The sequence below is a fragment of the Staurois parvus genome, unplaced genomic scaffold (assembly GCF_062004578.1).
Source record: "Staurois parvus isolate SC_StPar_1 unplaced genomic scaffold, SC_StPar_1.0 ptg000025l, whole genome shotgun sequence".
In the NCBI taxonomy this organism is placed as follows: domain Eukaryota; kingdom Metazoa; phylum Chordata; class Amphibia; order Anura; family Ranidae; genus Staurois; species Staurois parvus.
This window is the reverse complement of record NW_028317821.1, coordinates 19,944,575-19,959,303: the sequence shown is the minus strand read 5'-3', so window position 1 is coordinate 19,959,303 and position 14,729 is coordinate 19,944,575. Positions and strand designations below refer to the sequence as shown.

General features: G+C 41.0%; 1 protein-coding gene across 11 annotated transcripts in view; it reads left to right on the top strand.

Annotated features, from left to right (window-relative positions):
- PPFIA2 (PPFI scaffold protein A2) overlaps window positions 1–14,729 on the top strand; it is a 455,338-nt gene that overhangs the window by 226,924 nt on the left and 213,685 nt on the right. For all 11 annotated transcript variants that reach the window (XM_089652248.1, XM_089652279.1, XM_089652271.1 and 8 more), the window contains one exon: window positions 6,236–6,400. In XM_089652248.1, coding sequence (XP_089508374.1) covers window positions 6,236–6,400 — 165 coding nt within the window. The remainder of the gene's footprint in view (window positions 1–6,235; window positions 6,401–14,729) is intronic.

Below are 14,729 nucleotides of genomic sequence, written 5' to 3'. Positions count from 1 at the left end.
AGCAATTTTAATAACATTCTTTAAGTAGAATATCTGAGCATGCAGTCTGGCTGGCTAGGAAAGGAGGGGGGAGGGCAAGCATGCAATACCCATCCTCTTTGACCATATCAGGCAACGTGCAAAGCACCATATCCCCATGTTGATGAGGACAAGGGTCTCTTACACAAATATGGCCTGGTGGCCGTGTAGGTCTACAGGCAGGGATTCCCTGTCTGGCTATAAATTTGATGGATGCGGATGACTTGTGGGTGTCAGCTTCCTAACAACTAGCCTGAAGGCAGGGGCGTCCCGAGGCAGGTGCGACTTGCACCGGGTGACACTGACTACACGGGGTGACACCGGATCCCCATGTTGATGAGGACAAGGGTCTCTTACACAAATATGGCCTGGTGGCCGTGTAGGTCTACAGGCAGGGATTCCCTGTCTGGCTATAAATTTGATGGATGCGGATGACTTGTGGGTGTCAGCTTCCTAACAACTAGCCTGAAGGCAGGGGCGTCCCGAGGCAGGTGCGACTTGCACCGGGTGACACTGACTACACGGGGTGACACCGGACCCGCTCCATAAAAAGGTAAGTTGTAAAGCAAGCCGACAATCCCCCGCAGGATGGATCCGATGTCACCCCGTATAGGTTGCATGCCGACGATCCCCGCAGGATGGATGAGATCTGCAGATTGGGGAGCATAATGGATCGGACTCCAATCCATTATGTGCAATCCGCAGATCCGAACCATCCTGGGTGGATCGTCAGCATGCATCCTATACGGGGTTACACCGGACCCGCTCCACAAAAAGGTAAGTTGTTAAGAAAGCCGACGATCCCTGCAAGATGGATCAGATCTGCAGATTGAGCATAATGGATCGGAGTCCAATCCATTATGCTCAATCCGCAGATCCGATCCATCCTGCGGGGATTGTCGGAGGGGGTGTCACCAAGTGTTACTGCACCGGGTGACACCAACCCTAGGGATGCCCCTGCCTGAAGGGAAGCTGACAGATTTAGCAGGGATAGTAATACCACTTCTACCAGAGGTTTGAATCTGCTGAACGATAATTTAGTTCAGCCATTTGACAAACCTCTGAACAACCAAATTCCCTATGGCAACTCATCCCTACTCTTTAATTGCAGTGCTACAAGTCTCAAATACAGAATTTAAAACACAATACCAATGCCCAGGGGCGGACTGACAACTCATGGGGCCCCCGGGCAATAGGGGATCATGGGGCCCCTGTGTCCTTGCCCACACTCAAAGCACACCCAAAAAAGCCTATAAAAGGTACCAGGGGCATTTCATGGGGCCCCCTACTGACCCCGGGCCCTCGGGCAGTGCCCTCGGCCCGGGGCAGTGCCCGAGTGCTCGAATGGTCAGTCCACCCCTGCCAATGCCTTTTCTACACACAGGATTTAGAGAGAAAGCTAAGAGTTTGTCTGAGCCCACCTTAAAGAAGAACTTTGTTAAAATAGTCAGAGACTATTTAGCAACTAGCAGCAGTCAATAGCTTATAGAATGTGGAGACCAGGAACCCAACATACAGAGAGCATCAATATGGAGTATGTAACATAGTGCCACTTGCTTGTTAGGTTTGCTGGTGTGTGGGTGCTATGGCTATTACTGTATATTACATTGAGGTGTCTATACCAAGAAATGACACTACAATGTACTACATTTAGACACGTTCCTTAATATGTGTTGCAGTAACCTTGGCTAAAACTCATTATTACAGTGCAATCATTTAAATGATATCTCTCTTCTATTCACACTTCTCTGAGATCCACAGCTGCAAAGTCTCCTGGCAGGGAGCTAACTGTTTTATGTCGGAATGGTGCATGGCCTTTCCAGAGCAATGAACAGCAATTTTCTTGAATGTGCAGAAGGTACCTGGTCAGTAGACTTTGCTGTGGCCAATATTGGAGTAACATAGGCAGGTGAGCATATGGACCAGGGGTGGACTGACATGGGGCCCCCGGGAAATAGCGGATCATGGGGCCCCTGTGTCCTTGCCCAAACTCAAAAAAGCCTATGAAAAAGGTATCAGGGGCATCTCATGGGGTCCCCTACTGACCCTGGGCCCTCGGGCAGTGCCAGAGTTTCCAAATGGTCAGTCCGCCCCTGATATGGACACGTTCACACCATTGTGCTGTGGTAACATATGCAATGGTGCCATTTGTTTTAAATTACACCTTAACCCACCTCCACAGCTGCATCCACAACACACTTTAATGTACTACTAGTGTGTGGTGGACTGCTATACAAAAAAGATCCTTTGTGGTGTATTAGGAAGCCCATTGAAATATTTACTACTGCTGTATATGGGGTTGTTTTACACACAAGGATTTGCATTTCTGTCCAATTAGCATTGAGATGTCATCCCTCTGCTCTCTCCTCCTGCCAACATGTGCATTTTTGGAGGCTGTGTTTCCTGCACAAGATATTTATTTCTGTCCATTTAGTCTTAAAACATACACAGAAAAAATGAGGAAGGGTTGTAACAGCGCAAACACTGCAAAGTCCTGGGAAATGGTAGTATGGGGTGATGGTGGTATTAGTGGCTACTGTATGAAGAGCGTAGGATTCCGTGTGGCACTGAGGGCAAGGCTTCCAAATAAGCTGTAGCAACTTCTGTAGATGAGAAAAAGGAGAGAAGCGCCTCTAAGTGCAATAAGAGCTGCTTGAAAAAGGAGTGCACTTCCGCCTTCCACGGCCAGTGCATGCTCCGAAACGCGTCGCAGTGCACCCTGGGATCTGACGTCATCACGGCCACGCCGCCGCTACGTTCCAGCGTGCGTTCCATCCGGCTTTGAGGGAGGACGTGCATGAAGGCTGGCCTCACCACTGTTCCCCCTCCAGCCACCACGCTGTTCCAGCCGAGAGCTGACTTCCCCACATCGCAGAGAGATGACGGCTCTTCACCCGGGTTACCACCCCACCGTTAACTATTGTTAACCACGGTTTTTATGCTTATGATTACTTCACACATGTGAGTGTTTCTACATTTAGACTTGAATTAAAAGACTTATTGCACTTAGAGGCGCTTCTCTCCTTTTTCTTAAAACATACACAGCCCTGAACAGCTAGACTGGTGACCTTTGCTGCAGTTAAGCAATACAGCTAGGTCACCTCCTTGTCCCCAGTCTGAGACTGGACAGTGAAGGTGTAGAAGCAAGCACATTGATGAGTCATCCAATTGTTGTCTCTCCTCCTAGCAACATGTTTTTTGCCAGCTTAAAGGATAAGTTCACCTTTAAATAAATACATGCACATATTGTTTGCATGTTAAAAAAAATGTTGATTTATTATTTTTTTTACCAGGAACGCCTTGGTAATTCATTGAGAACTACAAGTCCACAGCCTCTAAGGCTATCAGTAGTTATAGTTTTTCATTGAGAACTACAAGTCGACAGCCTCTAAGGTTGTCAGTAGTTATAGTTTTTCATTCACCTAATTCTGTGAATGAATGACGCGGCCGTGTAGGCAGAGCCCTGCATGGCAGCATCTTTTTTGAATAGTGACAGCAGACACGGGAAGAAGGGGGGACTCGGGGGGGGGGGGGAGGGGGTGTGGGGGCAGCTGCAGCGTTAACATGTTACCCTGAATATGGGTGTAACATGTAACATGTTAGAAAAGGTGAACTTATTCATTAAGTGCATTGCAGTCAGGGGCGGACTGACCATTTGGAAACTCGGGAACTGCCCGAGGGCCCGGGGTCAGTAGGGGGCCCCATGAGATGCCCCTGGTACCTTTTTCATAGGCTTTTTTGAGTTTGGGCAAGGACACAGGGGCCCCATGATCCCCTATTACCCGGGGGCCCCAGTCCGCCCCTGATTGCAGTACAACTGATCGACTCCTAGTGCTGCCCTTTCTTCTCCCAGTCTGAGTGCTACTGTACAAGGGATTACAATAGGTTGACAAAAGTCAAAAACCTAGATGAATTTAAAAATAAATGTAATCATTTTAAATGAACAAGTAATTTTTATGTGCCTGGCATTCAGCTATAAATATTAAAATCTAACAGACAAAGACATAGACTGAGTATAATTAGTTCCATATAAATGTGAAAATCATTATTCTTGAGCTATTAATATAGATACAGAGTACCTGATGATAGGGTTACCATTGACAACTTGAAAACATGTTCACAGCCCCAATTCGGGAACGCCTGCTTTTATAGCAGAGATAGGACAGCTTTTTATGGATAATCTTCTTCCTCCTAGATTGTAAGCTCCAAGGATCAGGCCCTCCTATCCCTCTTGTATTGAACTGTATTGTTGCTGTATTGTCTCCCGTTATATTGTAAAGCGCTGAGCAAACTGTTGGCGCTATATAAATCCTGTATAATAATAATATATAGATATATACCTCTTAGATTGTAAGCTCCAAGGAGCAGGGCCCTCCTAACCCTCTTGTATTGAACTGTATTGTTGTTGTATTGTCTCCCGTTATATTGTAAAGTGCTGAGCAAACTGTTGGTGCTATATAAATCCTGTATAATAATAATATATAGATATATACCTCTTAGATTGTAAGCTCCAAGGAGCAGGGCCCTCCTATCCCTCTTGTATTGAACTGTATTGTTGCTGTATTGTCTCCCGTTATATTGTAAAGCGCTGAGCAAACTGTTGGCGCCATATAAATCCTGTATAATAATAATAAATAATAATCTTAGATAATCAAGGCATTACATATAATGTACATCAGCAAACTAATAAAAAGTGAGTTGTGGTTTTAAATATGCTATAACTAGCATGTATATTGCATTAATAAGAGTAGGCTCAACAATTACAGTGAAAACCAATCCAAACTTCTGGTCAGGCCTTACAAACAGTGATGGCAAGTGTCACAGTTCAAAGCAGACTAAACATTTTTCTTACATCTAAACTATTTTATACTCACCTTTCTCTTTTTCAGTAACCTAATTTACTAAGGATCATCCACATAGTAGGACACATGCTCCTGATTAAAGGGCAGGAACTGTGTTTAGGCAGAACTACTCTGTGGTTGGCTCTGCTTGAGGCTAGGTTCACACTAATGACGCTGTGACTTGATCCGATTTTCAGTGCCATTATATAGTGTGATTTGGTTGTGTTTTGATGCATTTTTTATACTACCACCACCTGCTAACCTCCTAACAAGCAATGACTCATACCTGCTGTCATCAGGGGATTACTGGCATCTTATTTTCTGCAATAATCTGTTTTAAGGTAATGTGCTAGGCGTTTTTGCCCTCTCTGTTTCTATGTTTTTGTGCAGTGCTGGATTTCCCCGATCTGAGGATGGTTGTACCACCATATCTTTCCATCCCTGATTGTGCACGGTCAATGTGACATTTGGCTTATACCATGAGTGCTTCTACCCATTTCTGAGTGCCAAAGTGTCAAGTTTGAACTATCTTTCTACATACAGCCTGACAAGCCAGGAATCAGGGGTCCAGCATGCAGCCCCCCTCCCTGACTTTTTGAACCATACTGGGCCACATGCCCTCAACATTGAGAGTACTTTGCCAGGGTCCACCTTGTCCCCATGTTGATGAGGACAAGGGACTCTTTCCCACAACCATGGTCCATTGGTTGTGGGGTTCTGTGGGTGGGGTTTTTTGGAAATCTGGAAGCCCCCTTTAATAATCAGGGGTCTCTCAGATCTCCCCCCATGTGAATGAACTTTCCAAATACATTCACATTGGAGGGGGATTCTGGGGGCTCCTTATTGTTAAACACATTTCCACTGAAGTCTTTGGGGCCAAATTCATGCTACAACCACAGTAAACCCTTTTCCCTTTTGGACCCTTTTCCAAAAATGCTCTATGCTGTGCTGCATTGATGTGAATGGACACCATAGAGAATGATTTGATTTCCATTGTCAGGCGATTCTGTGGAACTCGGGTCACATCTAAAATTGCACTAGTATGAACCAGCCCTGTATCTCACCCTTTGATGGCATGTGAGACATCAGCACTTGAAGGAGTATGGTGATGCTGATCTTACATAATGCACAGAATTTAATAATAGCTTTGTTTTTAGGGCATTAAGTGATGCAAAATACTACTCTGTTCCCTGTACCCCAGGTAAATGGATACATAGTCATTATAATTGTTTCTTAATTTCTTTTTATTACTCCTTGATCAAACATTTGTCTTTCTGCTCCCAGATCCATTATCCAGGCATGTAGCAAAGTTAACAGGTCAAATAAACTGACCTTTGAAGCCACAGTCACTGATTTATTTACCTTCAATCCAACAGCTTTTGTTAGAGCATCTGGAGTGCCTTGTTTCAAGACACGAAAGGTCATTGAGGATGACGGTGGTGAAACGCCAAGCACAGTCCCCCTCAGGTGTTTCCAGTGAAGTGGAAGTTCTTAAAGCTCTGAAATCTCTCTTTGAGCACCACAAAGCTCTAGATGAAAAGGTATGCTATTCTTTTAATCATTGGTTTCAAACTAAGCTCAATATATTTATGAGATTGTTTACTGATGTTTAGCTCTGCACTGTAATAACCAAGATCTCAAACTACAGTTCTCCAGCGTATCCTGCCAGTAAGATACAGATCAAGCCCCCTAGTAATTAAGGGCACTATATATAACTGCAGCTTCAGGCTGCTGAAAAGCCCATCTGAATAATGTTAGATCTGCCAAATATTTCAATACTAGTAGACCGTATGTTTCAGCTTTCAGATGTCCATTTATAGGATCAAAGGCACTTAAACTGGAATGATAATATTTGATTTGAAAATGAACGGTATTAATTGCAGACTAATAAACACTGTAGATTGCAGTGTCAGTCAAGTTGGTGGTGATGTGTAATCACGGGATTATTGTACAAGGCCTGCTGTGATATAATGGAACAATGTTTTAATGAGTGTGTAGGCAGTGCAGCTTATGAGGTTAGCTGCTTACTCTACAGAGTTCCGTGTTCTGGAAGCATCCCTTTTCATCAACACTTAACGTTTATCAAAGAAAAATATCTGCAAAGCAAAGCAACCAGATGTTACTGCCAGAATTAAAAATCAAACTTTATAAACCAAACACCATAGACTAATTTGTGATGAAAGGGACCAATTATTTAGATGTATTTAAAATGTAGGTGTTTGGTCCTTAAACTTCAATAAAGATAAATATTGTGTAGGGGATCATTGGTTTTAAATCGGAGAAGTACAGTAAGAAATAGTTTTTGGTAGGGGGGAGGTTGGTTTCTCTTTGCAAGTTAACCTTTCCTCTTGGCCAGTCTTTGTCTGCTAAACATAATAAGCAGAAACAAAAACAAATATTGTATATGCATAAGCTCTTTTAAATAAAAAATGAAGAGGCGGGAAGAGATAATGGTGATGTATCAAAAATAGCTGTCATACGTTAAAAAAAAATAGTGTCATACGCAACACACAATGAACAAGGATTGTCAACTTTTAGAAATGGTATACAGTGTTAGTCAATTTAGATCCCAAGGAACCATCTGAGGATGGTTCTTTCATTAGCATAAGTACATTTATTTTTGAGAAAAAGGGGAATATTTGAGTCAGCTTGAAGTTAAAGACCTTGATGCTGAAGAGGTATAGGGGACAAATACTTCCATAATGGTTTATGCGTTAATTATCAGTTCCCTTTTAAGCTTCCATTTTTCCCAAGTTAATGCTGGAATTATTTGTGTTTCAGAAGGTATGAAAAAATTGGCTTCTTTCTTGAAGCAAATACATAAATGTATTAGAATTGTTAAGATTGGAGAGAATAAAAAGTCTTCCAGGGTCTGAAAATTGTATGAAACCCATACCTTCTCACACACCCTGGGTGGAAGTGTAAAAAGGGAAATGAGTTCTTGCACCAGAAGAAAAATAAACTGTGGGGGTCGATACAGATATAGATTGTATGGAATGTTTCCTCATTAGAGGTTATGCTAAGGAATGTCAGGTCTATCAAAGAATATCTAGTATACTCAGAGGTGGACTGACAACTCATGGGGCCCCCGGGTAATAGGGGATCATGGGGCCCCTGTGTCCTTGCCCAAACTCAAAAAAGCCTATGTAAAAAAGGTACCAGGGGCATCTCATGGGGCCCCCTACTGACCTGAGCCCTCGGACAGTGCCCGAGTTTCCAAATGGTCAGTCCAACCCTGAGTATACTCTAGTATTGAAAAAAAACATCACTGCATTTTGGAAAATGAAAAGGAATTGGTCAGCATCCAAGGATCCAATTTAGATCACCTTCATTAATCAGAATGCCATAAGAGATTCTTGTAGCTGCTGAAGGATCTGTTGGACAAACTGAGACTCTTGCTTTTGGAATAATACATATTGGCAATTTTCTTAAATATACGTTATATAAATATAAGTTCACAAGCACATTTCTTGCATTTTGGTGAAAATAAATCGAGTTTGGCAACTTTTTCTTTTTTTTTTTTTTTTTAACTAGAAAACCTATTGGAGGTTGATGGAGCTTCTCTGCCCCATATGTCCCATATGGGCTCAATTACTCATTTGAACAGGTTTATAAAGATGACTGTTGCTTATAAATTACCAACTTGGGGCAAAGCTAAAAATGAAGGAGAGGGGAAAGCTGTTTGACTTAAGTTTAAAGGAACTAGAAAACATGCTAGGATTTCTCAGGTTCTTCAAATTTGTATTACTCACACAGATTATATCAGAGTAAAAACTTTTTTATTTTATTGAAATATTCATGTAACATAAAAACCTCCTATGAAAAACAAAAAGGTACCAAGCTATTTCTGGGAGGCCTTAATACATTTACAAAGCCTCAATATTGATTCATAATGCCCATCAACTATCATTTGAGTCTCTCTTGCTTATTGTAGAGATGGGGACAGGGAAGATTCAACATGTTTCAGAAGCCAGTTGACTCGGTTCATCATAAACTGTGAAAACGGTATAATTTACGAAGAGTTAAGCAACGTAATGTTTACTTATTTCTGTTCTCACTGGCAACATGCTGTTGTTCAATACATCAATAATAACTTGTGTGGATCAAGTAAGCTCTGTGAATGTACAGAATATGAAACAACATTCATTTAGTCCTGCCAACTTGCTTCTCATAAATGTCCCTAGTATTTACATTTTACCTATGTTTACTGTTAATATTGTGTGTCTGCTGCCCTGTTGGTTAGGCCCACAGAGCTGCCCACAATACAAAAAAAAATCACTGACCACTTGCTAAATCTAAGAATGGCATAGACCAGTGGTCTCCAAACTGTGGCCAGATGCGGCCCTTTGCTTGCTTTTATCTGGCCCTTGGGACACTATTTCATCTACTTGATACCAACAATTGGGTATAGTTCCCCTCACTTACACCAATGAAGGGAGCACAACTCCTTCCAATGACACCAATGATGGGGCACAATTCCGCCTAATGACACAATTGATAGGGTCCAATGACATCAAAGATGGGGCATAATTCCTCCCAATGACACAATTGATAGGGTCCAATGACATCAATGATGGGCCAGAATTCCTCCCACTGACACCAAACAATGGGGCATTATTTTTTTCCACTGACACCAGGACCTTTTATACTCCCACTGACTGCAGTCTGGCCCTTGTAAGGTCTGAAGGATAGTAAACTGGCCCTTTGTTTAGAAAGTTTGGAGACCCCTAGTATAGACAGTCTGCTAGGACATGTGCAGCCAATAAACATCATTGTAAGGTTATTTAATTGCCTCACCAATATCTGCATATGTCTCTGGTTGGCCCCGTTTGGATATCTTATTGCATCAAGGTTAAGAGAACTCACCCTCACCTAGTCCCTCCACCCCCATATGCACCTTTTGTTGCATAGGCACATAGTGGAACAGGTATGCCCCACAGTCAGGTCGGAAGCATGCCAGATAACGTCCACCACTATCTTGGTTGCTAGCAAAGGGAGAATGAAGGATGGGAATTAACCAATTCCTCAGGTGGTATTAGCAGATTGCAGGTTCAGCGGAGGAAAGTATTCTCTCCCCACTGACAAAACGGGGAAAAGAACGAAGCACCTTCCTCTGTCAATGATTTCACTATATAATGAGGCCTACCAGGCACAGAGTTCACAGTGATCCTCCATCTGGGGAAACAGTCCATGGTTAGGGGCTTTTAGAGGGGCCCACATCTAATGTCAACCCTAAGCATTTCTCAGCACACCGGTACATGCATAAAAATCACATTATGCTAAAACAACACGCAATGTAGAAAACATATTATAAGTAAGAACTTGAGTAAATGTTTCTTACTAGCCATATGTCTGCTGTCAGTAATATTTTTTGGACATCTTGTCCAATAATATTTCAGGATGCCCTGTATATGTGCCCCCAAATACTTATTGGAGACTGCCAATTAGTACTTATCTTTTAAGGATTCATTCAATAAAATGAAAAAAAGGTGTATGTGTAATGCACCTATGTAGCAATTATCATAATAAGCATAGCAAATATACAGTATATACAACAATTGAATGAAGTGTGTACCTTAAAAAGACTATTTAATCTGGGGTAGCTGAAGCCTTGTATATTAGTTGAAGGCATAAGATATTATTGGTTATAATTCTTTACACCAAGTTGTGGACAACTTTCTGTAGTAAAGTCTTTCAACTGGGGTTGCAGTCAACAGCTGTTGTGTGTCCCTGCAGCCATTTCCTCTTCTTGGTCACCGGGCTACTTTTTGACAGTTTTTTCTGGTTATATCTATAATTGGTAGGAGGCATGTGGCAATGCCATAAAATTGAATCTTATCTTTGGAACTGGCTGCCATAATTATGGATTTCATCACTTTGTAAAAGTGGACCCTGCATATACTATCAAAGTTTTGTGACATTTTGGTTTTTAGTTTCTATCTAGTTCTGTATATCTAAACCCAAAAACAAAAATGCACTATTTTGAAACTTACCATTACCTTTTTTTTTCACCTAATAATTTTGCCATTAGTGCACTTCCTGTCCTAGGGTGACAACACTTACTTGCTGTATGCGCCTATGGAGGAACAACGTTGTCACCATATGCTGCTCTCCTTATTTACAAACTATAGAAACCTCTCTCTCGTCGCCTCCATTACAGAGGCGTAGGTCTTTGTATTTCACAGAAGATTCACAAGGGTATATTGTGATGTCATCAGTACCTCCTCTCTACCTTGTCCTTTCAGATAACCTCTTGTATTGTATTTCTCAATGAAGGAGGTGCCAAGTGAGAGACTCTTTGTCCCCACTGTACGAGGCAGGAAGAAACCTTATGTGGTGTTGACTATGAGTGAAAATTTGAGCATCCCCTGCAGGGGTGGACTGACAACTCATGGGGCCCCTGGGCAATGGGGGATCATGAGGCCCCTGTGTCCTTGCCCAAACTCAAAAAAGCCCATGAAAAAGGTACCAGGGGCATCTCATGGGTCCCCTGCTGACCCCGGGCCCTCAGGCAGTGCCCGAGTTTCCAAATGGTCAGTCCACCCCTGATCCCCTGGATTTCTCCAGACATTATATATGAATCAATACTAGTAACTACACTGGCCAAATATAACTATTAAAAATACATTGTTCTAGAGTTACATTAACAGAAGTGGTTTCTAATATTATTTTTTTTTATACCAGTGGATGTTTAGGTGTACCCAAAACTACTTGATGTTAATTTCATCATTACTGACATTTTCATAAAATAAGGGTGAACTACGTTCAGTAATAAGGTGCACGCTTTAGGTATTACATATTTTTTTTACAGAGCCAGCTTGCTTAGTTGTCTTAGTATCCATCCCATGCTTCTGAACTCACATCATACTTTAAAGTTTCCTATTACAAAATGATCGCACATTGGAGAATCCCCCAAGATCCTGCTGCATTAAATACTGTGCCTAGCTGTCTTCATAGCTCAGAAAAAGTTATGTCAGCTGCTCAGAGCTGAAGGACATTACAGTCATTTCTGTCTATAACTTTCTGCAGAAAGCTTTATTCAGAAACATAAGTAAACAATCATACACAATTTTTATACTACACTTTGATGTTTTGATTGCTGTGCTCCTTGAAGATGTCTTCCTGACAAATACGTTTTGGAAAAAAGGGGGTTCTCTCTCAGGGGTACTGTAATTAATATACTCTGTTGGCTTTTAAAAATTATGTCAACTTTAAAACAATTACTATTCTGTAAGGCAGTTCTTTCGGAGTCAGTTTATTTTTCATAACTTGTAAGCTGGCTGTGCATGTCCAAAATGTTGGTTTTTTTTAATACAATGCCCTCCTAAAAGGATTGCAATGAAGAAAATTCATGTTATTACACAATAAAAGCATTAAAGTACTGATGTCCAATCTAGGTCATAGAGACTTTTGATGATTGTGCATTAAAGGAAAATGAACTCTAGAAGCTGCATCCAAAAAAAGTCAGGCTGATGACAAAGAACTAGTCACTACTATTATCTATATGCTCCTTGCATTTGCTTTTTATCCCTATTGTGATTTACAATGCCTTTTTCTGCACTGCATCTCTGTGTGGAGGTAGACATTTTGGTAGAGACGGGGCTTGCTTGCTCATATAAAGCCCCCAGAATAGAGAACAGATAGCAGCACATTAGTGAAATTACCAAATCTCATAAGATTCTAAGTTCTGAACCAGAGGCAGCAGTGGCTTAGATCTCCAACAGCAGATATACGCTGAGGCTGTAGGCACAGATGCCGATGCACACTCACATACAGAAAATGCAGTGCTGTTTTTCTGGAAGAAAAGGACAAACTTTTCAGGGTACTGTTTAGGCACAATTGGCATTTCTAAATATTTACAATAACCTGGCAAATCTTCACTTACTGAGTCCAATTCCACTTTAAAATGTCTATGATCTAATATATTGGTGATTAAGAAAAAATGGATGGTTTGAAAACTGTTTCCTTTATAAGCTGATGTATTATTCCTGAGATTGACCAGATGCCAAACCGTGCTGCAAATTGACAATTATCAGTTATATGTGGTGCTAATTGTGTCCTGCAATGTTAATAATTCTTTAACAGCATGTTAATTTGATTTCTGAGTTGTGTAAAAAAAAAAACACGGTTGACATTTCATAGCACTTCACAGTCTCTTGGTTTTGTTTTTTTGATAGACAAATTCAATAGAAGTATGAGTGTCAAACATGTAAATGTCTTCCAGAGCTCTGCACGGAATCCTTGGGTTTAGGCCTTAAGAATGGTTTCCATTAGCTTTAGTAGTCATGGGACCACCCAAGAATTTATGTAAATAAAATAGCGCAGCACTGCACAAAAATCAACATAAAACAAATAGTAACCTTTTGTGCATCAGATCTTTCCTTATAACAATTATGTGCTCTGGTGTCCATAAATAATTCAAATCCAAATGTGATATACGGTATTTCAAAATAATATTGTCCATGATAAATTATCATTTGTTGGAAATCAATCAACATTCTGTAATACTGAACAAAATCCACTGCTGCTCACTCCAACCTTCACCTTGTGTTCACCTTTACCTCAAACTTGTGCTCTCACTTTTTTAAATGTCCTGCATATTATAGAGGTCACATAATGTTTTTTTCTTCTGTTGGGGAATAGAAGCACCATCCATTCTTTTCAACTACTCCTCTCCTCCTCATAGGTAATATCACTCAGAAATAAGTATACAGAGCTTTCATAGTGCTTTTTATAAAATTAAGTGTACTTAAAAAACAATTTACATTCACACGTATACGCACACTTTAATCCTTAGTGCACAGAAGTAAAGCACTTTATCTTATTTATAAAATCTGTCAGGTATCAGTTTATTAACTTTTCCCACCATTTATCCATTCAAAAACTGGTTTGCTTTAATAGAAATTACATATACTGCCCCTTCTCCCTGTGAAACACTGGTCTCTTCCTGTTGCATGATGACGTCACCCGACTCCACCTGGGTGCATGCTAGCTGTTTGAGGTAAAAGATGCTAGAGGGCAGCACAGAAGTACTTTACAAAATATTACCCAAGAATTAATTTTTTTTCAGTAGAAATCCATATAGGGTTTGCTGGCTAGTTGGTATTTCACCAACTTTACCAGAAAAATAACTGGCAGGTGCTGGTATCAAACTATTGGAATATGATAAGCAGTAAAATGTTGCCTTGTCAATGGATATTTAAAATATTACACAAGAATTTATTTTTTTCAGTCAAAATCCATATTGGGTTTCCTAGCCAGTTGGTATTTCAAACTATTGGCATATGATAAGCAGTAAAATGTTGCCTTGGCAATGGAGCTCCAGGTTACGTGCTGAGTCAGGCTTCCATGAATCAAGGGAAGTCAACAGGACCAATGAACACAACTGAACATGGGATCAGTGAGGCTTACAGCTCCTACTTTTCCTTTTTATCACTAGCTGTTAAAAGTAATTGTTCAAGTGCCAAGTATTAGTTACTCTGGCAACAAAAAGTACTATCATTAGCAATATGTAGCAGACACATATATAATTAGTATCAGTCATTGGTCTCTCTGATAGCAAACATCAGTCTTTCCCGCTTAAAAAAAAAAGACCAGTCATCCATACCCAGTTGCAGGTCATTAGTGTCATTATTCAGTGTCCAATGGTATAACAACAAATGTGGCATCATCTGAATAGGCCTGCCATTCTGAACTAAAACCTAGCTGCTAAAGAAACTCTAACAGGATCTTGTAGGCTTGTGGCTATGGATGAAGATAATCAACTATTGTCTCACAGACCTTTGGAATGCAACACATCAGAGAGAAAGAGGTCTTACAAATTGAGGTTCAACACTGTCTGGTATCACCGCTCATGAATATGTTTCATCT